Raw genomic sequence first — 26,705 nt, 5'->3', positions numbered from 1 at the left:
ATGTTGTGAGGGGGTGGACAGTTGAATATGGTAAGTGGCGGCTTCAGTGAATTGCTCTGTGGAACAATCACTAAACGTGTGTAGTGACCCTACTCTGAAATGACCAGCCAATAAATGTTTAGTAATTGCACAATGGCTCCCTCTTGCTGAGTTACCATAGCCTCCCTGGAGGAAACCAGCCTCTCCAGTGCTGCCTCTTCCCTGCGTCTGTTCAGTTAACCAAGCTGGGAATAGCCAAGTACCCAGCACCACATCACATCTCCTACAGGGCATCAAGACCAAATCCTGCTTTGGCTTTGATGCCTCTGCAGTTGTCAGTGGAGTGGCGCAGGTGGAACTCCTCCCCCCCCCCCCAACCCCTAGTCATGTAGACTCATGCGGTTGATGTACCTCCCAGGTTGGCAGGGGCCCAGTGATCCTGATCTGCTTTAGTATTCTGGAAGAAGAGAAGCTATGTCTAGCCTGGATGTTGATGGACTGGTCTAGGAACAGGTGGATTTGATTTAAATCACTAGTCAGGAAGACTCAATTTAATCATGGATTTCTACATAAAAGTGCATTCTTGTTGGTTGGTATAACCTTAATACATGTTCTTCCCAACTCAGAGATAGATGTAGGTTTCATTTTTAGAAAGTACACACTATACATTTTTAAACTGATTTATTTTGAAAACTTTTCAGTTGTTTTACAGCTATATAAGCAAATGAAAGATTGTTTGGTTATTTCATTTACCAAAGGTAACTGAAGCAGATATTTATGAAGTCATTGGGAGGTGAACTATCTCCAATTCAACAGGTTAATCATAATATTTGGAGGATTTTCTTGCCATGCTGTATTAGGAAGAGAAGATCACCTGACAGACATTTAAATTGTTTTATTTAACTAAAACAACATTAAGTATTCTGGATTTTTTTCTTCAACAGCAAACATATTTTAACAAAAAAGCATGTCCCTCGCTTCACATTTATCTCCAGACTTCTTCTCCTTGTCCAGATCTATTCCGCCCCCCAACAATCTTCTATTCATTAAACTTTTTGAAACTTTGCGCTTTTAGAGAAAGGTAAGGGATTGACTGTGTATGCAAATTTGCAGTGGGACAATAGGGTTGAGGTCTGTTATTTCTCACCTCTCTATTTATTTAAAAACATTTTTGCTGTTAAAAGCATGTTACCTCTGGAAACACACATTCTCAGTTTGAGAAGTGCAAAACTTAACATCTCTGATGGTATCTTCTAGACTGAGCATAGATAAATCATTTAGGTTAATCTTTCTATACAGAAGCCCCTGGAACCCCATAAAACTGGGTCCCTAATCCATGAACTATTGGAATTCATTTACAAAACTTTTCTTAAACATTACATGAATATATTGTCTCATACTAAAGAATTAGAATTTATAATCCCTATTCCATGATGAGATATTTGAGCTATAATGTATCTTAATTAAAACTATCTTGAGTGGTTTTTTCCCCCCCCCCCCAAAAAGCATTTTATCAAAAAAAGCTGATTTTAAACCAATTGTTTTTTTTAAATTTCTCTACCCTGTCTAGGAACCATCACGTGGCCTGTTTACATGGCTTCAGCCTAATTCTCTAGAATCATGCAGCTGGCTTAACAAGCAACCAGTGTTAGTGCAACGGGCATGGCCTTGTTTTGCACCAAGGCTCTAAGTAGCTGCATGGATTAAGGCTGCACAGACAAATGCCCTTTTTAAAGATGCTGCTGTCCACCAGTCACTGACTGGGTCTTCTGGCTACCATACACACAGCCAATGGGGAGGGAGGTGACACTCATCCAATACACAGTGCTTCACCTGCAAGGTAGTGTGTAAGCTACCCAAGGCTTGAGTGCTAGGAGGACTTCTGGTCCTGTGCAGTTCATAACCCAGTTCTTTAGTGGCCTAGCTCAGTGTCTGCCACTAGGTTGGGAATTTCCCGCAAACTGAAATGTTCAGCTTGGTGGGTGCCAAACAACTTGACACACACCTTTCTTCATCTTAATCTCTACTTCATTAAAACCATTTTCCCATCCCTGGTAACAGGGGAAGAGCTCCTAGCCCCTCTGGAGGAGGGGGGGAAGAGGCTGTCCCCTATTCCTAATACTCTTCCAAAGTCAGCTCCTAAAAGGGGCTAGGAAAGAGCAGTTGCCTCTACAAATAAGGGCTAAAGAAAGTTCTTGATTCAGTCACTTTATCAGGTGAAGTTTGTTTAATGGTATGTAGTCTTAAATTCTCCTGGCTAGAAAAACCTGTGGAAAACTATACAACCATTTTGGGAGATCTTGGTCCTGGAGGCTTGATCTTAAGCAGAAAGATTTTCTTTTAGATGCAATAAGACTTACCCAGCTCTGCAAAGGCATAAATAGTAGGGAAAGAAAGCCAAGCATTGTAGGGGGTGTATCTTTGAGTTTAACAATACATGTAACACCAGAACTGGTGCTGTACAACTGGGAGAGTTGGACAAAGCCTGTTGGGGAGCTAAACTTATCTGCCTTTGATCAGAATGCTGAAGTCCTTGTTTAGCTGGAGCATACGTATCTTTAAGAATAAATTAGCATTATTTGTAGTGCAGGAGAACCGAACAGCCTGTCACGGACCAGGACCCCCCTTGTGCTAGGTGCTGTACAAACTGACCAAAAACAGTCCATGACAGTTGGGTGACACATGGCTATAGGGGATGTCTGCACTGGGAACAAGAGGCAGGGGAAGAGACTGAGAAGAATCCTAGAAGTGCAGTAGGGCTGATGCTAGGAGACCTGCTGTCCCTCGGATGCTTCTGCCAGACCGGAGATGGTGCAGAAAGGAGACAGCTAATCGTGAGGGCCAATCTGCAACAAGGAAGAGAAGTGCAGAGTGCTGAGGTTCCAGACCTTGGTCCTAGGGCTGGGCCTAGGGGCCAGGCTAGCACTCCTCGCAGGGTGACTGTACCCAGCACGGCTAGCACAGTGGGAAGCAAAGGTTGGTTAGTGCCACTCTCCAGTTTTCAGAGGAAACCCTTCATAGATGTGCCCTTCTCCCCTGCACATTTTTGGACACTTCCTTTGCCCCTCCCACCACCAATTGCATTTTACCAATGAAATGGGGGGGAATCCAATCAACTGAAAAAGCTGCTCTGTTTTTTCCTATTTTATCCAAATAAATTTTCTAAATGGAAACTTATTCAGGGGTTTGAAACCCCCCCCCCCTTTTTTTTTTTTGACAAATTTTGTTTGAACATGTTGGTTCAGTTCTATGCTATTGATCTTTAGCAGCTTTCAGGCAACGAGCTCTGGTCCTTCTCTGGCCCCTAGCAGCAGAGGATCTAAGCACCCCACTCTTAGTGGATTTATCCTCACAGCCCCCTATGCTAGTGCTCCTCCACCTGCCTTCCCTGGGTTTGCAGATGGCACCGGGGTGCAGACAGGAGCTAGGCCAGAGCTTAGAGAGAGAGGCCGTGTGTGTGCTCAGAGGCAGAAACGTAAAGGCTTAGGGAACTTTTACAGAAAACATTTAGGCTTGGAGTGAGCTTAGGTGCCTATGGGGTTCAGTAGCTGCCAGGCAGGGTTTTGTAGTGCAGGGGTGCCTAACACTGGTCCTCAGGCAATAAGTACCTTTGTGGATCTGGGCTGAAGGGTCTCAAAAGGAATCCCAAAGCCCCCAACCTTTGAAGACTGGGCCCTTCCCATAAGTCAGATATGAATATCTCAGCCAGGCCCCCCCATGCTCATCTCTCTGCTGCACCTAGACACCAGCCCCCTCTATATTTGGGAAGTCCCCTCTCCCAGTGCTGTAGAGACCCCTGCAGAGTCTGTTCAGTGATGGCCCAGGCAGGGCCCTAGGATGCTGGCTATGTGTATCTACTAAGCCTGTAGCAGACTCACCCCCAGGGACGATTTAACAGCAGAGAGCTTGAAGAAGACACGTCTCCCCTCTTCTGGGCAGACCATTTTCATCTCCTCCTGGCTCATCCCCAGCAGCTGGTTGCCATTGAGCACGCCAAGGCACTTCACCGTGCTGCAGGGAGACAGACAGATGGTGAGGGAGGGGTAGCTAGGTGCACAGGGCAAGGAGTAACCCACCTGGTAAAGGGCGGGACTGCAAAGAAAAACAATGGACTGAGGAAATGGCCAAGCTCCCCGGTCGGATCATCAGCAGGGGAGACTGGCCTGGCGGGCGCGGTCTCTGTTCTAGCAGCAGCCGGAGCTGGACACAGGCAGATCTGTGCCAGGGGAGGTGCAGATGGATGGTAGGGGGTGGGGGGAGGGGGCATTTGCTGGAATGTACTATCCAAGATGGGGAGAGCTGGTACCAGTACTTAGGGAAGCACTAACTGGGGCAAGAGGCACTAGTCAGTTTCGTGCCTGGGAGTGGCCACCTGCCCCTTCTAGGGCATAAGGATCCTGCTTTCTTCCCTGGGGTTGGAAGGGGGGGTTGTTCTTCCCTCCCCCCCAGGTATCAAAGTGTCCTTGACACCACGGTCCCACACAGCTCTGGGCCTAACCCCAAACTGCCCAACGGTGGCTTGGCCAATTCTGTGCCACTGAAGTCAGCGGGCACAGGATCAGCCCCCAGGGCTTCAGGATTGGGCCTGATGTGACTCAGGGAGACCAGTGGGGTGATGGCAGGGAGGGGCCTTTCTCAGAGAGAGAGAGAGGCTGGTTTCCAGGGTTAGCGACTGAGACGACCTACATCTTGGAGAAGCCCATGTCCCGCAGCCAGGCCGTCACCTCCACCGGCGTGGAGTGCTGCTGGAGACCAGGGGAGCTGCTTGGCACCTAGATCCAAAAGAGAGGAGGGGACTGAGGAGTCTCACAGCAAATGAGAGCTAATCACGTCCCCCCAACAGACAAGCGAACACTTCCCCCTCCCAGCCACCCCGCAAGCCACTGCCTGCAGGTGACAAGCTCTCAGAGCTGGTGTCTGCTGGATGGGAGATCGGGAGCCTTTAGCACAGTGCAGGGAATGAGATCAGGAAACCCCTATTCTACAGCCAGCATGCGCTGAACCGCTAGCAAGCTAGTTCCCATAATCCCAACCCCAGGATGTGGGGACAGCGCCCCAGCACGGGAAGGCCCAGCCAGGTCAGTGGGTTGCTGCAGCTTGGAGTGGAACGGGGGGACCTACTTGGTTCATGCTGTTCTCCACAGGCTCCTGATCCACTGGCCCCACGATGTTATTCGGGATATAGCCCCTCTCGCCGGCGCTGTTTCTAGCAAGCCACCACTTCTTCCTCTGGTCTAGAATCTGAGTCAAGGGACACAGCGTAATTCAAATCAACCCCCAGGAGCCCAGGTGGTGAATGAGTGAAAGCCGTCACCCCGGCTACTAGAGCAGGGGGTCACCCTCATGGCAATGCCAGACTCCAGCATGGCATGGGGACTGTCTAGGGCATCTATTGGCAATTAGAGGCCTAGGCCTGGTCTACACTAGGGGGAGGGGTTGATGTAAGATACGCAACTTCAGCTACGGGAATAGCGTAGCTGAAGTCGATGTATCTTATTTCAATTTACCTCCCATCCTCACGGCGCGGGATCGACGGCCGCGGCTCCCCCGTCGACTCCACTACTGCCACTCGCCCTGGTGGAGTTCTGGAGTCGATGGGAGCACGTTCGGGGATCGATATATCGCGTCTAGACGAGACGCGATATATCGATCCCCGATAGATCGATCACTACCAGCCGAGCTGACGGGTAGTGTGGACATACCCCTAGAGACTAAGGCCAGACAGGACCATTCTGATCTCCTGCAGGGCACGGGCCAGAGAGGGTCACCCAGTGATTCCTGGCTGACACCAGCTGAGGATCAAACTAAATAAATATCACACCAGATTCTGGACTGATTGGACTGGGTTCCTGGGGAGACAACTCCAGGTGCCTGCTGTGTAATGCAGTGCTACTGTCCCACCACCCATGACACAGTGTGAGATATAGATCCATCAATCTGAAGGCCAGAAAGGCCCCTTCTCCCCATCGTTTGACCTCCTTCATAGTCCAGCCCAGAGAATTGTGCATAGTGTCTAGTCCCTGCTGTAATGTGTCATGCTACTGGGCCATCAAGTCCAGTGTGCTGTTTCCAGATGAAAACAAACAGCCTCTCCCAAAATTGCATCTAGCAAGATGTGCCCAGGGAGGAGGTGACATTTCCTTCCTATCCCCCGCCCACCTCCCCAAAATCCGGGACATCCAACTTCCACTCTCATGAGACCGGAGCATACATTGTTATAGTATGGGCATTATTAGCAGGCTTAATTTTAGTAGATGTCTGAAAACCCAGTACTGGGCACAGTACTATCGGTAGCAGCAACCCCCCACAGGCCGATCCTGTGCATGATATTTAGTCCTTGTTCCCCAGCCGTGCCATTGTGCAGCCTCTGGGCTGGTGGCATTTAGCCATAGTCAGCAATCAAAGGTCATTCTGTGCCTTGGTGCTGTAAGCCCTCTCTGCCTGTTTTCCAATCTCCGTTCACTTTGATCCACCAGTCCCTAGTAGCCGCCCTCCCTCTATATCTGTAAGTAGTCCTAGAGGAATGCTCTGTGCTTTAGAGAGAATGAAGACGCAGTTTCCTCCCAAAGGTATCTAAGTTCTGGCGCCGAGACCGCCTAGTAGAGACTGAACAATTCTCTGGCTTCATAGGACAGTTCCTGCCTTACCTCCAGCAGTTCCCCTTTCACGACAGTCAGCTCCTTGTTGTTCCTGGCCTGGAATTCATACATGGCTTGCATGCGCTGAGGTGGACTAGAAGGAGCTCTGGAAAGAGACCATGTATGGACTGTGACCATCTCAGGCCTAGATCCCTAGGGAGCCAGCTAAGAGATCCAGCTGCTTCTTCCAAAAAGAGAACCCCATCCTGATCTCTCTCACAAAGCTCTGCATGGCATGTAACTATTGATTTCAGTACTACTCAAATCACCAAGAGCAGGTCTAGACCCACAGGATTTTTATCTAGACACAGCTAGAGGACCTGATCCTGAAGGGTGCTGAACACCCTCAGCTCTCGTCACTCCCCCCATGGGAGTTGCGGGTGCTGCCCCCACCCACCCCCCAGAAGTGCTCAGCCCCTTGCAGGGTCAGGCCCATAGTCTGTTACTGTTGGGAGAACAGAGCCACTCGGCTACCCTGACACACTCAAGGTGAAAGAGCAACTGGCTGGGGCCAGGTGACCCAAAGGTGAACAGCAGGGGCTTGGGAGGAGCTGTGCGCTTTGCCCACAGAGATGGCATAGACAGCAGTCAGGAGTGGCAGGATGGCATGGAGAGAGCTCTCAGACCATGGGGTGGGGGGCCAGGACAGGGTGACCCACTTTCAGAGGCAATAATGCAGCGAGCAATTAAGATACTCGACAAGGGAGCTAAATGAGCTACTCATTTGTTGTCTCCAGCGGGTTTGACCTTCCTGTCTCACACAGACCCTCTTTTGTTCCAGGGATGCTTCCCCCATTTCTGACACATTTCTGAACTGCTGAACCCAAGGGTGGACAAAGCCCCCACCTTGGGTTTTCCTCCCTGGCATCACTGCAGCTGACAACAGGGCCCCTTTGTAATGAGCTGCCCTGGCATCCACCCACAGGCTCAGCGACATCCCAGGATGGAAGCACGGCTCTGCTGGCAGGCTGAGACCAGTCAGCTGTGGCAGATTCTTCTGCTGGTAGGACAGAAAGAACCTTGTGTGTGTAGCAACTGCTGTGGGAGTGTGTGTGTAGCGTGTGTAGGATTTGGGGAACAGGACTGTGTTGAGCAAGGTGTGTGTGTGCGCACTTGCGGTCTCAAGAGGTGATCCCAGCAAGTTCTAAGTAGGAGTTATTTGCCCCTCATAGCCAGGGGCCCTGTGCTGCCTGTGTTCATTAATTCACACTGAAGTCCAAGGGGCCTTCCTGGATGCAGCGTATTGGGACATTTCTCAGAACCTCAATAGGAAGCCGGGCCAGCCTAGGGACAGGAGCACGTACCTGGAAGCGGCGTGGTTCTGGCTTCCCAGGGGCTGCTGCATGGAGAGACGATAAACATGCTTTAGTTACATCCTAGGGGGGCATTCCAGGGAAGCTGAGTGTGGAACAAGAGTCCTTCATGGCGCCCACTGAACAGACGTGTGATAACCCCCAGAGCCAGAGAAACAGCCTGGATAGGCTACGCAGCACGTGTGATCCCGGCAGCTTCTGGTCTGCAAACATAAGCCTGTCTTTCCAAGCTACAGAAGAATCTCCCTCAGCTGTTAGCAATAGTAGGGCTTTGATCACTGCTAGACCCTGGGTGGAGGGGCAGCAGTCCACACACAGCAAATTCTGCATGCACTAAGTCCCTGGTAGGGGACGTAATCCTTTCCCAGAGACTCACTCACTGCACAAGGTGCCAAGTCACGGCCTGGCTACAACCTTCTGTTCAGTGTTTAAAGGGAAGGATGGGCTTACAGCAGTGCAAAGCATCTTCCCCTCCCCTGGACTCTGAGTTCCGATGTCTGGCTATGGTATACCTATAGCACTATAGCATCTGAGTGCCTCATAACCATTCATGCAGCTGTCCTAAGACTCCCTGGGTGAGACAGAGCAGTGCTACTAGTCCATTTTGCAGATGAGAAATTAAGTCACGGGTCCTCAAAGGTATTTAGGCACCTAACACCTATGGAAGTTAAGTACCTGAATACCTTTGAGGCTCTCTGTCTAAGTGACTTGCCCAAGGTCATATGGGCAGTCAGTGGCAGAGCAGGAGCTTGAACCCGGGTCTCCCAGGGCCCAGGCTAGTGCTCTAACCACTAGACAACCCCCTCTCTCTTACAAGGGGGTCCGGGGCCAAACTGCCTCATCAGTTTTGCTTCTGTGAGATGAGCTCATTAGATGTCCCTTGTGCTATTCCCCCTTCCCAATGACAGTGCTTCAAGTGGTCTGAGAGTGATGTGAGGGGAATCTATCGTAATCTGGGAGTAGCAGCTTTGGGAAGACAGTACTTAAAGTGCACCCCTCGGCGACCCAGCTCAAATTTTAATTTGTGCCGCCATGAACAGCCTGGCAGTCAAGACTCACCCTCTCCACGTGAGTGGCGTTCTCCCTATGGGTCGGCAGGGGGGGCACCCACCCATCTGAGAAGATGGGGATGTAGGGAGGGATGAACTGTCCGCCTGGGTACTCTGTCCTGGGATGGGGAAGAAAGAGAAGACTTTGCAATGCTGGTCTCCAGACAGGACTGTAAACACATCTCTCTAATCACCGGCAGCTGCATAGGGTGGGTGGAGCGACTCGAAGGGGGACCCATAGCCCTGACAACAAGCAAAGAACAGGTCAAGGGGCTCAGGCTGGGAAGGGAGGCACCAGTCAGCCCTGCAGGAAGGTGCACATGGGGGTGGAGGGGACGATGAAAAGCTCAGTGAATTGGGCTGCTGGTTCCGAGCCGGCTCGGGCTGGTAGAGACAGATGCTGTTCCTGGATGTCTGATGCCCATTTGGGAGGAGCTGACTCTGCCCTCAGCACAGCTTCTCTCCCCATCTCAGGGCTGAATGGGCAATGGAGCTCGAGCTCACCTCTCAGACCAAGACAGGGCTGGGTAATGCGGGGAAGCTGTTGCCTGGGGCTAAAGAGTGGACTTCAGACCAGCAACTACAATCCGGATTATCATTAAAGGGGGAGATGGCTCCACTGGATCCCAGTTCGAGTTCTTTCCATGTTCGCCAGCTTAAGATCCTCCTCGTTAATAGCAACGGACGGTGCACGTGCCAAGCAGCTGCTCCGCGCCCTGCTGGCTCGGCAGAGGGAATGGCCTGGATGCAGAGGGATTCTCCTCACCTCGTTGTGTGCCAAGCCTTGCCCAGACTCTTCCAGGTGTCACGATCCTTTTTCTCCAAAGACTCGTCCAGCAGGTCGATGGCTGCCTCAGTCAGCAGAGGGGAAACAATGGAAGAAGCCAGGCTTGGCCAGGGACAGGTGGATAAAATCTGTATATTGGGCAGATGGGGAGGAATCACAGTGATAAGTCAGGTCAGCCCAGAACCTCCCACCTCTGAGGGTCATGTCCGAGGGCAGCTGTGTTGTCAGGGTGCCCTCCTCATGCCTGCTTTGGGTGCAGCTGGGGGTGATGAGATGTTTGCAGAGAGATCTGTAATTGTGAAGTGCACAGTGCTGGGTGCAGGGGAACGGTTCACACTATCACTGTGCAGCAGAGCTCCAACGTGCTCTTTGAACAGAGCCAATCACACAACCCTTGGGGGCAGCGGGCGGATGACGGTTTTACAGATCAAGACATGGAACCACAGAGAGGGGAAGTAATTTGCTCAAGGTCACAAAGTGAGCCAGCAGCAAAGCCAGGAATAAAAGCCAGGAGTCCTGACTCCCAGGCCTGTGCTTTAATCACTAGCCCATGCCCTCTCCTGGTAGCCATAAGACTATGTCCTGAAATTTTTACTGCCAGGGAATATCTGGGGTCTCTGAGATTCCTGTGGTGGGGAAAAATATGCATGCAACCCATTGCCCACTGTGAGCTGGCCCCCCTCTGTGCCCACATAGGACAAAGGGGCTTAGCTCTGGAATTCCTGGCAGAAGCCACAATGGCAGTCTCTACACCTATCCCTGAAGAATGCAGTGTGACGCTGGTGCTTGCTAAAGGAGCCGATTGTCCCCTAGTTGGGTGTTTGGCCCGCTGTCTCATCAGGTTTCTCTTTGCTGCTGCAATGGGCATGTGGGATACAACAAAGGTAAATGACAGAACCTTACAAGCACCAATGAGACAAGAGGACGGCGGTTCCTTCCCTGTGTGTAGTTTTGCAGCTGATGGAAGCACTGCAGGTGCATATGTGCTTTCCTTATTTGGTGAGGCTCCGAGACCTGGGCTTTGGGATCAGTCAACACTCAGTTTTTCTGGAGCCCTCAATCCAACTTAGGGTGACCAGATGTCCCGATTTTATAGGGACAGTCCCAATATTTGGGGCTTTTTCTTATATAGGCGCCAATTACCCCCCACCCCCGTCCTGATTTTTCACCCTTGCTGTCTGGTCACCCTAATCCAAATCCCAGAGTATGAGTTTTGGGGGAAGTTCTTCACCTGGGATAAGCTGGTTTAGTTCCATTGAAGTCACAGAGATGGTGGCAGCTCCACCAAAGCTGATGGAGCTGTACCAATTGACAGCCGCTGAGGATCTGGCCTGCTAGTAAGTAATTCCCAAGGAGAGCAGGATCAATTTGGAATAATTGTGTCATTAGGAGAATACGATTCGCATCCTGGTATTTTCCAGCCTGCCAGCCCATTGGATGCATGGATACGAGGGGAGTCAACCTGCAGCCCTGTCAATGAGATGGATCCTAACCGTCTGGGATACTCACGAAGGAGAGGGTGGTGAAGATGATTCGAACCAGTTCCGGGGCACTGGGCTGCTGCTGCAGCTTAGGTTTCAGCTTCCCCTGTGCAGACACAAAACATAGGCGAAGCTTTTCACCTCTCTGCCTTGGCCCCACTGCCAGGGAGGTAGCTGCACCCTGGGCGGCTAACGCAAGGAGGAGCAATGCAGAGGTGTAGCAAACTTGGCTGCAGCATGTGCTCTGTAACAAGTGTGTCTGGCTCTGGTAGAGCAGAGGAGTCAGCAGCAGAGCCCCCAGCACCCAGGAACTCCCTGCTGCATGGATATGACAAACACTTACCTATGCCGTATGCAGTGTTCTTGCTATGGCTGTGTGACCCGACTCCTGCAGGTGCAAGGTGTGGGGGAGGCTGCAGTCTTGGTGGGGCAGAGCAGAGACACCTGGCCAGGACTGCGAGGAGGAGCACCCCAGCCACTGCTGAACAGCTTTGTCCCAGGTAGGAGCCATTCAGCAACCGGATGGCCTGCCCCACGGCTGGGGACTCTTCCTCCTTGCAGGCCTGACTGGGGATCTCTGCTCCTCCAGGCCAGGATGACTGCAGCCTCTCCGGCACCTAGCACTCAGGTGTCTTGGGCCCCTTGGCCATGCGGGGAGCCCCCTGCAGCCCCACTGCCAGCACTGCCCTAGCCCTAACTCCAGCCAGACCCCCCACTTACTTTACAGCAACCTTAATAATTAAAATAATTAAAAATAGAAAAAAAAATCAATATGAATCATTGAAATTAGAGACAATAAAACCTGAATTTTGCCAAGCCTACATACGCACCATCCGACCATGCCCCCACCACCCTGGCTCGGCAGCCAGCAGGAGGGACAGCCAGGGGCATACAACACACTCAGCTCCAGCTACTCTTTTCTATATTGGTTCTCAGATCACACTCATCACCAAAGTTTCTAAGCGCCTAAGCAGAGGAACCCCATGGGAACGGCCATGCAAGACCAGACCAGTCCCCCAGCCCTCGCTGCTTGTGCCAGGTCAGACCAATGATCCCACTAGTCCCATAGTGGCTGATGGAAACTTCTTCGGCTCAAGCGATAGGGCCTGAGCAGTGCCAGGGGTTTCCTGGCTCTAAGAGGTTGCCAAGTAGCCATAGATTTATCCCAGGGTTATAGGCACAGTGACCCCACCCTCCATCCCCAGATCCCTCCATCCCTGATCCTGTTTAGTTTCAATAACTAACGTGATTCCCTGGTGGCGCTGAGGGGAGTTGGACACAGGGGGTTGGGTGCACAGGGTCTCTGCATCCAGGCATTTATACCATGCTCATCTCCATTGTATCCCAGTGCTCAGTCTCTTGCGGGGAGGGGATAGGTTCCCCCGTTGGACTTGTGCCCTCTGCTAATTGGGCCGGGCTGTGTCTGCGGACGATACAATGGTCTCTGTGTGCTGCTGCCATGGGCACCCCCTTGTTCGACCCACAGCCAGCTCTGCCCACCCAGCCAGTAGCCCCGACCTACCAGCAGGTTTAAGGCATATTTGATCTTCTGCAAGCAGGTCTCATACTCAGGCTCAGGGGGCAGCACTGTGAGGCAGAGAGGGAGAGATGGGAGAGAGCTGTCAGCCTGGTAGCTGGACCCTTACACCCACCTCTCCCACACCGCAGCAAGCAGGCAGCCAGATGCTGACAGAGAGATCGGCCTCCCCACCCACGCACTCTCAGGGCAGGTAGCTTCGCTCTCAGGAGTGAGCCCTGTCCATCTGACCAGCCATTGCCCCTCCTCCCTCCCCATCCCCTCTCCTAATAGCTGAGAACAGCAGAGAGCCTCAACAGATGGGCCCCAGCCCCAGCTCTGGAACTGGCTCCTGGAGAGGCAGCCCAGGCCAGGGGACTGATCCGGGGCAGGAGCCACCCAGGCTAGGGTTACCATATTTCAACAATCAAAAAAGAGGACACGGGGTGCTGCCCTAGCCCCGCCCCCTTCCACTTCCCGCCCCCCTCAGAATTCCCCTACCCCCTACCTGTCCCCTGACTGCCCTCTCCTAAAACACCCCCCACCCTAACTGCCCCCAGGACCCCACCCCCTCTCTGTCTCCCTGCTCCCTGTCCCTTGCCTGCCCCAACCGCTCTCTACACCCACTTCTCCTGACAGCCCCCCCCAGAACCCCCGACCAATCTAACCCCCCCGTTCCCTGTCCCTTGCCTGCCCCAACCACTCTCTACACCCCCTTCTCCTGACAGCCCCCCCAGAACCCCCGACCAATCTAACCCCCCCATTCCCTGTCCCTTGCCTGCCCCAACCACTCTCTACACCCCCTTCTCCTGACAGCCCCCCCAGAACCCCTGACCAATCTAACCCCCCCGTTCCCTGTCCCTTGCCTGCCCCAACCGCTCTCTACACCCCTTCTCCTGACAGACCCCCAGAACCCCCGACCAATCTAACCCCCCGTTCCCTGTCCCTTGCCTGCCCCAACCGCTCTCTACACCCCTTCTCCTGACAGCCCCCCCAAACCCCCGATCAATCTAACCCCCCGTTCCCTGTCCCTCGCCTGCCCCAACCGCTCTCTACACCCCCTTCTCCTGACAGCCCCCCCCAGAACCCCCGACCAATCTAACCCCCTGTTCCCTGTCCCTTGCCTGCCCCAACCGCTCTCTACACCCCTTCTCCTGACAGCCCCCCCCAGAACCCCCGACCAATCTAACCCCCCCGTTCCCTGTCCCTTGCCTGCCCCACCCCCACCAGGCCGAGGGAGAGCTGCAGGCTCCACATGCAGCCAAACACTGGCGCTGCTCTGCGGGGGAGGAGGGAACGGGGGAGGGGGAGGGACTCTGGCTGCTAGAGGCCCGAGTGGCTGCGAGCGGCTTTCAATCAGGCCAGGCGTCCAATCAGCCGCGCCGTACTCTGCATGAGGGGAAGGGGGAAATCCCGGACATTTCTATTTTATTAGAAATCCCCCCTGGACGGCCATTTAAAGCTTAAAAATCCGGACATGTCCGGGAAAACCCGGATGGATGGTAACCCTAACCCAGGCCCTGGGACCCTGCCTAGCTATTAGGAAGGAGCAGCGGCTGTGCCAAAGGGCACGGAGCTCCGTTCATGGGGTAATTCCTCGCCTGCCCCAACATCATGAATAGCCGCATGCTCTCCGCTACCCACTCCCGGCTGGAGATATGGATACACCAGCCAGGGGCACAGACCCTAGCCACTTCCTTCCCCTGGAGGCCCACAGAGACCTGCCCCCAGATCCACCTCTCCCCGGGGGGCCCACCCAGAGACCTGCCCCCCAGATCCATCTCTCCTCGGCGGGCCCACCCAGAGACCTGTCCCCAAGATCCACCTCTCCCATCACAGGGTGTGTCTATACTCACTGCAGCTGGGACTGAGTGTCCCACCCTGGGTAGACAGACACACACTAGCTCTGTTCCAGCTACAGTGCTATAAATAGCATTGTGGCTGCTGCAGCACAGGCGGGGGCACGGAGTCCAGGCCTGCCCGAGCCCCTGGCTCCGCGACAGGGTGGGCAGCCTGGGCCATGCTCATGCCGCAACATGCACACGGCTCCACTCAAGTGCGTTAGCCGAAGCAGAGCTAGTGCATCTGCCTACCGAGGCTGGGAGGCTCACTCCAGCGGCTGTGGAGACATCTCCTCAGAGACCTCCCTAGGTCCTCTTTCCCCTGGGGCGGCCATGCAGAGACTGACACCACTTCTCCTAGGAGTGCAAGGCCCCCTTCCCCCAACCCGAATCCTTCCCCCTCCCTCACCTCCTCTCTCCTTGTCCTTTTTCTTCGACTTCTTCTTGCTGCTCAGTGAGCCGCTCGTCTCCTTCAGCTTCCCCACAAAGAGCTCGATGTCACTCAGCACATGGTTCAGGATTTCCTGCCGACACAAGCAGCCGGGATGTATCTGACGCAGGGTGGAGCCCCAGGCCAGCCTCTATCTCTGGGGAGAACGCCCAGGCCTAGCCACTGCAGCCAGAGCACAGAGCAAGGTCTGCCCATGGGGTACCTAATGCTGTATAATGGCTGGAAAAGTCCTGCATTGGGACCGGACCGGCAGGTGTCAGAAGGTGGTGGAGCTCCTGCCCTGGCGCAAACCCGGATCTCCCCAGCTCCTCCTTTGGCTGTATCCCCCCTTCCACTTGCTGGCCGGCCCACAGTTCCTTCTGGGCAGGGCTGGGACACAACTTGTCCCCTAAGCCAGCTGGCAGAGTGCAGAGGCTAAAAATCCACCCAGCTACCTCCTGGCTGCTACTTCCCCTCCCTCTTCTGCCAGCTGCTCACCAGGCCTTTCTAAGGCAGAGGGGCCTTTCTCCTCAGGCCTGACAGGGCACTTGGCAAGTGCCTTCCCACGTGGGTCCCAGCCCGACACTGCAGCCTCCAGGAGGGTCAGAGCGTGTCAGTACCAAACAAGCTCTGTCCTACTGCAAGTTTGCCTGATGATGCACCAGGGGCCAAGCCTATCCTTGGGGCAGGCTCCACCGGGCGATGACGGGGGCTGCAGCAGTCCCAGGAAAAGCTGGTATCAGGGAAGCAGCTGGAGCAGTCCTGGAGCACTTACAGTGTCTTTGTCCAAGTCCTGCGTCGCCTGCAAGCTGGGATCCGTCCACTCGTCTCTTGGCTTTGGGGGCCGCGGCTGGTCAGGCGCTGCAATAGCCAGGAGGCTGGGGTCAGTCACAGCAGGCAGGGGTTTGTAGTGGGATTTCCATTCCACGCCCCCGTCCGCCAGGGCTCAGACTTACAGCTCCCGCCCCCCCGGCCCTCTGCACCCTCCCACAGCACCGCCCCGCGCTCTGCAGACATCAGTGAACGCGGCCCGGCTAAGGGGAGTCAGTATCATGAGCCCCATGGTACAGAGAGTCAGTGGCAGAGCTGGGAAGGGAATCCATGAATCCTGCTCCAAACCTGTACCTCCCTGGCCTGCCCCTCCTCCGCGCCAACCCCCCTCCACTCACCAGCCCCTCCCTGCCATACCAGAGCCTGTTTACCATAATCCATGGAGGCTGGGGGATTCCGGGGCACCTGGTCTTGGCTTTGCCATGCTCGTGGTGCGGGGGGAATAAAGGGGTCTGGCTCTGGCGGTCCAGCCCACCTATCCTGGCTGGTACGTGGGGGGTTGCTGTGGAAGGACCCTTGGCTGTGCTGGGACAGCATGGTCTCCAAACTGCTCCTGAGAAAGGGAACAAGGAGGGCATCTTCTAGTAATGCAGCAGTAAGTGCTGTTCCTGCAGAGGGGCTGGGAGGGGAGGCTTCTTCTGCCACCTGGGGACACTGGAGGAGAAATGCCTGGTGACCCCTAGGAAGAGGGGTGGAGGAAACACATTCCATCCATGAGGGCTCTGTGTGACTCAATCCTAGGAGCACCCCAACTCTATGGAAGGACTGAGGGCACCTGTCTAGAGCTGGGGTGTGGGCTTGGGGACCTCAGAAGGTGGGGAATTTTCTTTGTACCTTTATGGGGGGGTTCCTTATCGGAAATCCAGGGTGTGTGGAGGGGGGTGGGGGCTCCTGGGAATCCAGGGTTGGGGGACTCTGTCAGACCTGGAAGTGCCCCAGCTGGAGACAGTGGTTGGGGGGTTGCACCTACGTTACCCTGCTGGAGACAGGCTCTCTGCACCCCATTACCTGAGCACGTCCTGACTCTCCCGTTCCCCTTTCCACTCCTTGACGGCCTTCTCCAGATTGGCTTTCATCAGCTCTGCCTGATGGGAAGGGAAGAGGAACACAGCAGGACCATGAGTTCCCCTCCACAGCCCTGCAGTCGAGAGCAGCGGTCCCTATGCTGCCAATAGTGGGGGTAGACCCCAGAACATCCAGCTCTGAAAGCAACTGCTACTGGAGCTATAGGAGACTCTCCCTAGCAGTGTGGGGACAATGACACACACTCATGATTCCATCCAGTACAGGGCTGCAGTGACACATACACCCCATGCTAATAAGTCTCCCATTCCCGTGCTCCACAGAGGGGGCCAAGCCGCTACCTGAAGCCGTCCTTAGACCTGCTGCCGCCCACCGAGGCGGTACTGTGTAGCTGGGCCCGTGCTGCTCACCCCCAGCTGCTCGCACTGGAAGAGGAGGATGCTGCTCCCATGCTGGCTCTGCTCCCTCACGGTGACGGCCAGGAGGGAATTGTAGACACAGCGGTTGAGGACGGCAGCGCACTCCTGGACGCTCTCCAGGGGGTAGCTCTCCAGCTCCTCCTGCAGTGGTGGGGGAGAAGAGCAGGGGGGACGGGGCAGATCAGCGGGACAGTGGGTGTCTCTGCTCTGCTGGAGATCCAAGCTCCTCTTCCATGGACATGGGGTGTGTGGGGAATCCTATGGGCCAGAGGCAGCATTTCCTGCCAGCCCTATGGCAGGGGATGAGGGTAAGCCCCCCAATTCGCTCTCCCCCAGGACCCCAAAGAGAGTGCATGCTGTGCAGGAGGGGCTGGGCCCTGCTGGGAGGAGGCTAAGATGGGCTGGGAAACCCCCATGCACCTTGGTCTCGATGTCGCTCAACAGCAGCTCATGGCCCCTCACTTGCAGGATCATGTCCTGTCCCCAGACCCGTCCCTGCGCATCCATCATCTTCAACCGCGCCACACAGTCGTCCACGCCACGGATGTCCTTGGAGTCCACGTGGACGGTGAGCAGGTGCTGGGGACACAAAGTACAGTGTCCAGGCCCTCCCCAGCGTCTCCCACCCCAGCCCCGACAGCAGGAGAGGAGACGCGTGGGGCACCACGCAACCTGGGGCAGGGCCCCGCGTGACATGGCTGAGCAAGGTGGCGGTGGGTGGTACTGGCCAGTGCAGAGCACGAGGCGGGGACGTCTCGTCTGCAATCAGTGGGGAACCCAGCCAGGGTGAAAGCCCAGAGGAAGCAGTGTGCACCAGCATCGCCCATCCTGGCGCACCAGAGCATGCTGGGAAGGCCCCTTCCCACTGGGGTGATATGACAGCGTGGGGGCAGCTGGTCGTGCACAGGAGGCAGCAAACAGGGCTGCTAACAGGGGAGTTTGAGTGGGAGTTTGCAGGGGGAGGTGGAAGGGGAAGCAGGAGGGCACGGTGCGTCGTGTGTTCTGTGTCCCCAGGTGCTGTGGGCAGAGACTGCAGCAGCCATGAGCCAAGCAGCAGGGGACAGAATGCAGATGATTGCATTTGGAAGCTGCGGCATGTATATGGTGCTAGCAGGTGAGCCTGAACAGAGGCACGTTTGTATGAAGTGCCGCCTAATACAGTTACTGGAAGAAAAGATTCAAGGGTTGGAGATGCAAGTAGATACCCTGGTGGAGTTTAGAAGGGGGTTCGAGCAGCTGATGGAGGAAAGGCAAGGAGGGGCTGAAGGGGAATGCTCAGGGGTGCAGGTGGAAGCAGGGGCTGAGGACTATGAGCGGGTAATGTTAGGGGGAGAACAAGGGCAGTGGAAGCATGTGACCATGAGAAGCAGGCCAAGGAAAAGGAGGGCTAGTGAAGGGGAAATAGAACTCAGGAACAGGTTTGGGTGTTTGGATAACGAGGAGGGGGGGCAGCAGGTGGTAACTGAAGGTGGGAGGGTGAAGAAGAAGAGAAGAGCAGCTAGTCCAATAGAGAGAGGGGAGGAGTTGATGGAGACAGCACCAAATCTGGGCCCCGGGAGGATACAGGATGTCACAAGGGGGATTATAAGGGAAAATAGGAACGGACACGGGTTACGACTAGAGGGAACAGAGGATAGATTAGTAGATCGCACTGTCACCAGGCAAAGGCAGGTTTACGTGATTGGGGACTCCTTACTGAGGAGTTCAGAGTAGCAGCCGTGTTAGTCTGTATCCGCAAAAAGAAGAACAGGAGTACTTGTGGCACCTTAGAGACTAACAAATTTATTAGAGCATAAGCTTTCGTGGACTACAGCCCACTTCTTCGGATGCATATAGAATGGAACATATATTGAGGAGATATATATACACACATACAGAGAGCATAAACAGGTGGGAGTTGTCTTACCAACTCTGAGAGGCCAATTAATTAAGAGAAAAAAAACTTTTGAAGTGATAATCAAAATAGCCCAGTACAGACAGTTTGATAAGAAGTGTGAGCATACTTACACTTCTTATCAAACTGTCTGTACTGGGCTATCTTGATTATCACTTCAAAAGTTTTTTTTCTCTTAATTAATTGGCCTCTCAGAGTTGGTAAGACAACTCCCACCTGTTTATGCTCTCTGTATGTGTGTATATATATCTCCTCAATATATGTTCCATTCTATATGCATCCGAAGAAGTGGGCGGTAGTCCACGAAAGCTTATGCTCTAATAAATTTGTTAGTCTCTAAGGTGCCACAAGTACTCCTGTTCTTCTTCTTACTGAGGAGGTTAGACAGGCCTGTGACCAGGGCGGACCCAAAGAACAGAAGGGTGTGCTGTCTACCGGGCGCTAAGATACGGGATGTGGACCTGCGGTTGAAAAGGATCCTAAAAGGAGCAGGTAAGAACCCCTTGATAATCCTTCACGTAGGAACGAATGACACGGCTAGGTTCTCAAGGGAGATTATGCCAGACTGGGGAAGACGCTCAAGGAAATCGAGGCTCAGATCATCTTTAGTGGGATTCTGCCTGTTCCTAGAGAAGGGCAGCAAAGGGCTGACAGGATTGTGAGGATAAATAGTTGGCTAAGGGAGTGGTGCTATAAGGAGGGCTTTGGGATGTATGGCCACTGGGAGGCTTTTGGGGACAGACAGCTATTCTCACGGGATGGACTTCACCTGAGTAGGGAAGGAAATAGACTTCTGGGAGGGAGGCTGGCTCATCTCATCAAAAGAGCTTTAAACTAGGAAGTTGGGGGAGACGGTTGGGAGATGTACAGTTAATCTCCACGCCAGATTCCAACATTGAAAAGGAGAGTGATGAGATAAGAACAGATATAGCTGGGGGGATGGGATTGGACATAAGAAGGAGAGGGGGGATGAACAGTAAGGGGTCCGTAACAAATTGCATAACTAATGGGAGACAGGCTAAACAGCATACATTAAGATGTTTATACACCAATGCAAGAAGCCTAGGTAACAAAATGGAGGAATTGGAGCTCCTGGTCCAAGAAATGAAACCGGATATCGTAGGAATAACTGAAACGTGGTGGAATGGTAGTCATGACTGAAGTACAGGTATGGAAGGGTATGTGCTGTTTAGGAACGACCGGATCAAAGGTAAAGGTGGGGGGGTGGCATTGTATGTCAATAATGAGGTAAGCTGTAAAGAAATAATAACTGATGGAATGGATAAGACGGAGTTCGTCTGGGCAATACTCACACTGGGTAAAAGAACTTGGGGTGTGCTATAGACCGCCAGGATCTACCCTGGATATGGACAAAGAACTATTTAATGTTTTTAGGGAAGTAAATACTAATAGGAACTGTGTAATTATGGGGGACTTTAACTTCCCAGATATAGATTGGGGAAGAAATGGTAGTAGCAATAATAGAGCTCAGATGTTCCTAGATGTGCTTGCTGATCAATTCCTTCATCAAGTAGTAGCTGAACCGACGAGGGGGGAGGCCATTTCGGATTTGGTTTTGGTGAGTAGTGAGGACCTCGTTGAGGAAATGGTTGTAGGGGACAACCTTGGCTCGAGTGATCATGAGCTAATTCGGTTTAAACTAAATGGAAGGATTAACAGAATTAAATCGAAGACTAGGGTTTACAATTTTAAAAAGGCTAATTTTAATAAATTAAGAGGACTGGTTAGGGAAGTGGATTGGGCAAACATATTTATGGATCTAAAGGCAGATGATGCCTGGGATTATTTTAAGTTAAAATTGCAGGAGCTGTCGGAGGCCTGTATCCCGAGAAAGGGAAAACGGTTAGTAAGCAAGAGATTTAGACCGAGCTGGATGAGCGACCGTCTCAAAGGGGCGATTAAGAAAAAACAGAAAGCGTACAAAGAGTGGAAGAGGGGAGGGATCAGTAAGGAAACTTACCTTATTGAGGTCAGAGCATGTAGAGATGGAGTGAGAAAGGCCAAAAGCCGTGTAGAGTTGGACCTTGTGAGGGGAATTAAAATGGGGAGACTGCAGCGGGTCGTACTGAAAGGTGAACTGTCAGGTTGGAGGGAGGTCACCAGTGGAGTTCCTCAAGATTCGGTTTTGGGTCCCATTTTATTTAATCTATTTATTACTGACCTCGGAACCAATTGTAGGAGTGGGCTGATAAAGTTTGTGGATGACACAAAGTTGGGAGGTATTGCCAATTCGGAGGAGGATCGGGATATTCTGCAGGGAGACTTGAATTACTTTGTAAATTGGAGTAACAGAAATAGGATGAAACTTAATAGTGAAAAGTGTAAGGTGATGCATTTAGGGATGACTAACAAGAATTTTAGTTACAAGCTGGGGACGCATCGGTTGGAAGTAACGGAGGAGGAGAAAGACCTCAGAGTCCTGGTAGACCGCAGGATGACTATGAGTCGACAATGTGACGTGGCAGTGAAAAAAGCCAATGCGGTCTTGGGATGCATTAGGCGAGGTATATCTAGTAGGGATAAGGAGGTGCTGCTTCCGTTGTACAAGGCACTGGTGAGACCTCATTTGGAGTACTGTGTGCAGTTCTGGTCTCCCATGTTTAAAAAGGATGAACTCAAACTGGAACGGGTACAGAGAAGGGCCACTAGGATGATCAGAGGAATGGAAAACCTGTCGTATGAAAGGAGACTCGAGGAGCTCAGTTTGTTTAGCCTAACCAAAAGAAGGCTGAGGGGGGATATGATTGCTCTCTTTAAATATATCAGAGGGATAAATACCAGGGAGGGAGAGGAATTATTTCAGCTCAGTACTAATGTGGACACGAGAACAAATGGATATAAACTGGCCGTGGGGAAGTTTAGGCTTGAAATTAGATGAAGGTTTCTAACCGTCAGAGGGGTGAAATATTGGAACAACCTTCCGAGGGAAACGGTGGGGGCGAAGGACCTGTCTGGTTTTAAGATTAAGCTAGATAAGTTTATGGAGGGAATGGTTTAATGGGATAACATGATTTTAGTCAAATAAACAGCGTGCCATCGCTGGTAAATAGTATCAATGGCCAATGAGGGTCTGGCTGGAGAATCTTGCCTACATGCTCGGGGTTCTACTGATCGCCATATTTGGGGTCGGGAAGGAATTTTCCTCCAGGGTAGATTGGCAGAGGCCCTGGAGGTTTTTCGCCTTCCTCCGCAGCATGGGGCAGGGGTCACTAGCTGGAGGATTCTCTGCTACTTGAAGTCTTTAAACCACAGGATTTGGGGACTTCAACAGCAGTCAAGGGAAAGGGGTTGGGATGGCTTTTGTGGCCTGCATCATGCGGGAGGTCAGACTAGATGATCATAATGGTCCCTTCTGACCTTAAAGTCTATGAGTCTATGATGAGTGGGTGTGCAGAGGGCATTTTCTCCAGGGAGGGAAAACAGGCCACTTGGGCTTCTCCTACCTCCACGCGGTGCTGGAAGTCGCTTTGCTGCTTCAGCGTGGAGAGGGTGTAATCCTTGCGCTGGCCTGCAGGTGGAGAAGGGCAAGAGGAATGAAAGGGAGAGGCAGAAATCTGGGCAGAAGAAGGGGCTGGCTAACGGGAGCAGTGGTGCAAGTAGAAATCATTTCTTGCCAGTGCTGCACTCATGGGAGGGACACAAGGGAGGGCACGTGACCTCTCATATGACTCCACCCCGCCCCCAACCCGGGGCCCCCACACTCTCCCCGTCCCCTCTGACGCCCCCCTTTACCTGTCTAAAATTTTACAACAAAATGATGCTTTGGGCCCCTGGTGCCACCTGTACTTCCAGGTGTCATTGAGGATCCAGCAGCACCCCACATTGAAAGCTTCTTAAATGAAAGAAGGATAGGAAGGACAGTCACCCCACTTTCCCTTAACACACTATCAGTGTCTTCCTTATGTCCAAACTAAGCTTCTGCCAGCTTGGCTTTATCTAAGGGTATGTTCACTACTAACGTTAAAGAGCTGCTGCGGCAGCGCTTTAACGTGGCTGTGTAGTTGTGGCCTGGCACTGGGAGAGAGCTCCCCCAATGCTGTAAAAAACCCACCCCCACGAGGGGAGTAGCTCCCAGCGCTGTCTACACTGGCACGTTACAACGCTGAAACTTGCAGCACTCTGGGGGGGGGAGGGGTTCACACCCCTGAGCGAGAACATTTCAGCGCTGTAAAGTGGCAGTGTAGACAAGGCCTAAGTATTGCTCCCCGCCTGGCACCAGGAAAGCAAAGATGCTGCACCATTTGGGTTTGATGGGAAAGAGGCACAGAACTGTGTGTGCCATGTGCATCTTGATAGAACTCCAGCCCACCTTGTTTTATTATTTTCCTCAGCATGACATACAGGAGGGGGAATCAAAATCAGCCTGGCAGAACATGCATGAGAACTGTCTCTGGGCAGATAACCAATTGATCAAAATCACATTCTCTGATCTCTTGGGGCCAAATTCTATTCCCATTGAAATCAAAAGAAGTTTTGCTATTGAGTTCAATGGGAACAGGCTTTGACATCTGGAGAGGAAAGAACAAAACCACTCAAGCAATGGCTATGTTGCTTATACCATAGGTATCAAAGGCTGCTGACTCATGTGAGAAAGGCAGCAGATATCTGATCTTTGTCCATTGCAAGGGAGAAATCAGCAATCAATGAGGCTAGAACAGTCTTTGGACCATAACCAACTCATAAGTCCATCTGCAAAGGATCAAGGAAATATGAAGGCTCCAGACTACCTTAAAGTCCTCAGTCCCTTGGTTAGAATGCTCCCATCAGTATATGTTCATAGTCCAGAGGCTGGAGCAGGAATCAAAAACATGTCTAAACACCTTTCGTTCCCCCCACCCCTGCCCTCTTGAGGACTCCTGACCAACTTAACAGCACAATACATATGCTAACAAACTTAAATAAAGCCTTTGTTTATGTTTGTTAGCACATGTATTGTGCTGTTAAACCCATATAACGAATGAATGAATGCCCTCCCTAGCAGCATTCTGCTCTTTTAAGGAGCAGAGTGCAGCTCCACCCCTACTCCAGAGGGGCGGGGCCAGCCTCCCCAAGTCTTTCCGGTGCCCTGTACCCACTAAAAATCTCTTGCTGGTACTGCGTACTGGAGCGTACCACCCGACTTGCACTCCTGGGCAGCAGGTGCGGAGACATGAGGGAGGGGAAGGGGAGGGGTAGGCTGAAGGGAGGGGGACGCTGGTCTTACGGTAAATGGCTTTGCTGCTGGGCCTGGACGTGCTGTTGGCTCTGATGAAGTTTGGGCTGCCATTGCTGAACTCACTGCAGAGAGGACAGACATACAGACACCTGGTGCATAAGATCCCAAAGACCCTCCTCCCTCCTCCCCGAGCTTGGGCCCTTGCTCCTCAGTGCAGGGACCTGCTGGCACATGCCAGGTTGTGCAGCAGAGTCGGGCGAGTAGGGTTTAACGACAGTCGGCCTTTGCCTGGCCCCCACCGGCCTGTGAGGAATCTCAGAGGGTGCCTCCCCACCCAGGTGGGGAGATGCAGAGAGAGGAGTGCCTGGGCCCTGCTTGGAAGATGCCCCCTGTCCCTCAGGTTGGCTGCTCTGCCCAAGAGCCCTGGGGATGGTCAGAGAAGCAGCTGTCAGATGGAGCATTGATTGTATTGTGTGCCTGTGGGGTGGGGGAGCAGGGTAGGGGGCACCCCCAGAGCCCTAAGAGAGATGGGCACTCACTTGTACTGAGACTCGGTCCCGTAGCCAAAGTGCTCCATCATGGTCGGCCCAGAGAGCAGGCCCTGCAAAACAGAAACTTCAGAGCCCACACCCAGAGGATGGGATCAGCTGCAGGAGAGCAGGGTAGAGGGAGCTGAAAGGACGCAGGACCACAGTAGTAGGAGAATAATATGTCCCATTTTCGCCAGGACAGTCCCTTTTTTAAGTCCTGTCCCAGCCGTCCTGACTTTTCTGGCAAGAGTGGGCATTTGTCCAGATTGCTCTTGCAAAGCTGATCAGCTGGCAAGAGCAAATGGGCCAAATGCCCACTCTTGTCAAAAGAGAGTGGGGTGCGGAGGAACGTGCATGGCGGTGATGCCAGCCCCGCGCAGGGGGAGAGGCAGGGCTCGGGCAGGGGCAGGCAGGGCTCCCACCCCCCACCTCTGCCCCCTCGGCTCCAATGCACACCAGTCACTGACGCTGCCCTGACCTCCCTCAGTATAGGGGCACACCCTGATCCTGCCTAGCCATGCAGCCCTCTGCAGGGAACAAGGGGCTTCCAAAGAGTGAGGTTTGGAGACTCCGGGAGGGTTGGAGGCTGGAGCAATCATTATCCAGTGGGGGAGCCCAGGGAGGAGAGCTAATGATTTAGCCTTCACTGAAGGGCTTCAGCTAAACTCAGTCCCTGTCTTCTTCTCCAGCCTCCGCTCCTCGAACTCTTACCTTCTCCACAACGGGCTGGATCTGCCCAGAAGGGGAGGGGACAATGTTAGGCCAGCTCCCCGAATTACCCCAAATGCCTCCCCTCCTGAAAATAGATCCCCAGGATGTTTGGAAGGACTATAACCTCTCCTGCTTCAGGGCGCGAGCTACCTTTTAACTAACGGGGTCAGGTTATTTCACAATTGTCCACTGGGGAAGGGGGTTTCTTGCACCTTCCTCTGAAGTAGCTGGTGCTGGGCAGTGCCAGAGCCAGGACACTAGGCTAGATGGGCCTCTGCTCTGATCCCATGTGGCAATCCCTGTGCTCCTTTTGTCACAAAAGCTTGGTCTCTACTGAGCCCCGTGGCTAATCAGGCCTCCATTCTCGCCCGTTCCGTCTCCTCACAGCCACCGATGCCACTTATCAGACAAGCGCTGCGATCAATCCAAACCCTTCCTGGCCAGCTGCCTCCCCACAGCCCTGGCTCTAGCAAGGAGCACCAGGAAGTTGGCGGCGTCACGGCCCTGCCAGCCATCTTGCTGTTAAGAAGCCCCAGATCAGGCATTTTCCCTGCAGGGCTTGAAATGCTGGAGGGAGGGCAACTTGCCTGGTTTGAGAGGGAGATTCCCCTTAGTAACCATGTGTCTGAGTTGCTGCTGGTTAACCCCAGCTCATATCTATCCCCTTCCAGAGCCACATGTCACAGCACACCACGGCCTGTCAGCCGGACCCAGAGAGCAGGGGCCTTTCTCCAAACAATTAGCTGCTCCTCACAGAGTCTTCTCCCTGGGGAGGCATCATCAACCTGGACCTGCTTGCTGCTTACTCCTCCCTCACTAAGAGCTTGAAACAGCACCTGGTGCCGGAAGCTGGCGTCTAGGGGATACTGCAAGTCGGTTACCTGGCAGGTTGTCAGGGCGATGGCTCCTACCCGTTCTCCAGTGGGCGATCACAGGGGCATTCTCTCCTGGAGAAAGTCAGGGGAAGAGAAAGGGGCCAAGAGCTGCAGCTTGGACAATCTACAGCTTCGACTGCAGACTTTGATCTCCCCAGCTCTGGACTCGCTCTCTTGGTAACTGGACCCAGAGGGAGTGAATCATAATAATC

At 53.2% G+C, this 26,705-nt stretch overlaps 1 protein-coding gene across 1 annotated transcript; it reads right to left on the bottom strand.

Annotated features, from left to right (window-relative positions):
• Nucleotides 1-645: 645 nt before the first annotated feature.
• EPS8L3 (EPS8 signaling adaptor L3) lies at nucleotides 646-26,677 on the bottom strand. Its single transcript, XM_065592267.1, has 20 exons — nucleotides 26,500-26,677; nucleotides 24,917-24,978; nucleotides 24,426-24,499; nucleotides 22,666-22,730; nucleotides 17,728-17,886; nucleotides 17,299-17,448; nucleotides 16,874-16,950; nucleotides 16,237-16,418; nucleotides 15,810-15,895; nucleotides 15,014-15,128; nucleotides 12,770-12,834; nucleotides 11,276-11,353; nucleotides 9,746-9,894; nucleotides 8,990-9,098; nucleotides 7,922-7,956; nucleotides 6,627-6,723; nucleotides 5,101-5,220; nucleotides 4,666-4,751; nucleotides 3,858-3,990; nucleotides 646-2,825 (listed from the first exon to the last, which is right to left on the bottom strand). The coding sequence occupies exons 2-20, from the start codon at nucleotides 24,955-24,957 to the stop codon at nucleotides 2,808-2,810; spliced, it is 1,839 nt and encodes a 612-aa protein (XP_065448339.1). The 5' UTR covers nucleotides 24,958-24,978; nucleotides 26,500-26,677; the 3' UTR covers nucleotides 646-2,807.
• Between the last annotated feature and the right edge of the window lie 28 nt (nucleotides 26,678-26,705).

Source organism: Chrysemys picta, chromosome 4, assembly GCF_011386835.1.
Source record: "Chrysemys picta bellii isolate R12L10 chromosome 4, ASM1138683v2, whole genome shotgun sequence".
Classification (NCBI taxonomy): Eukaryota; Metazoa; Chordata; order Testudines; family Emydidae; genus Chrysemys; species Chrysemys picta.
The sequence above is the reverse complement of the archived record's forward strand: the minus strand, read 5'-3'. Positions and strand labels throughout refer to the sequence as shown.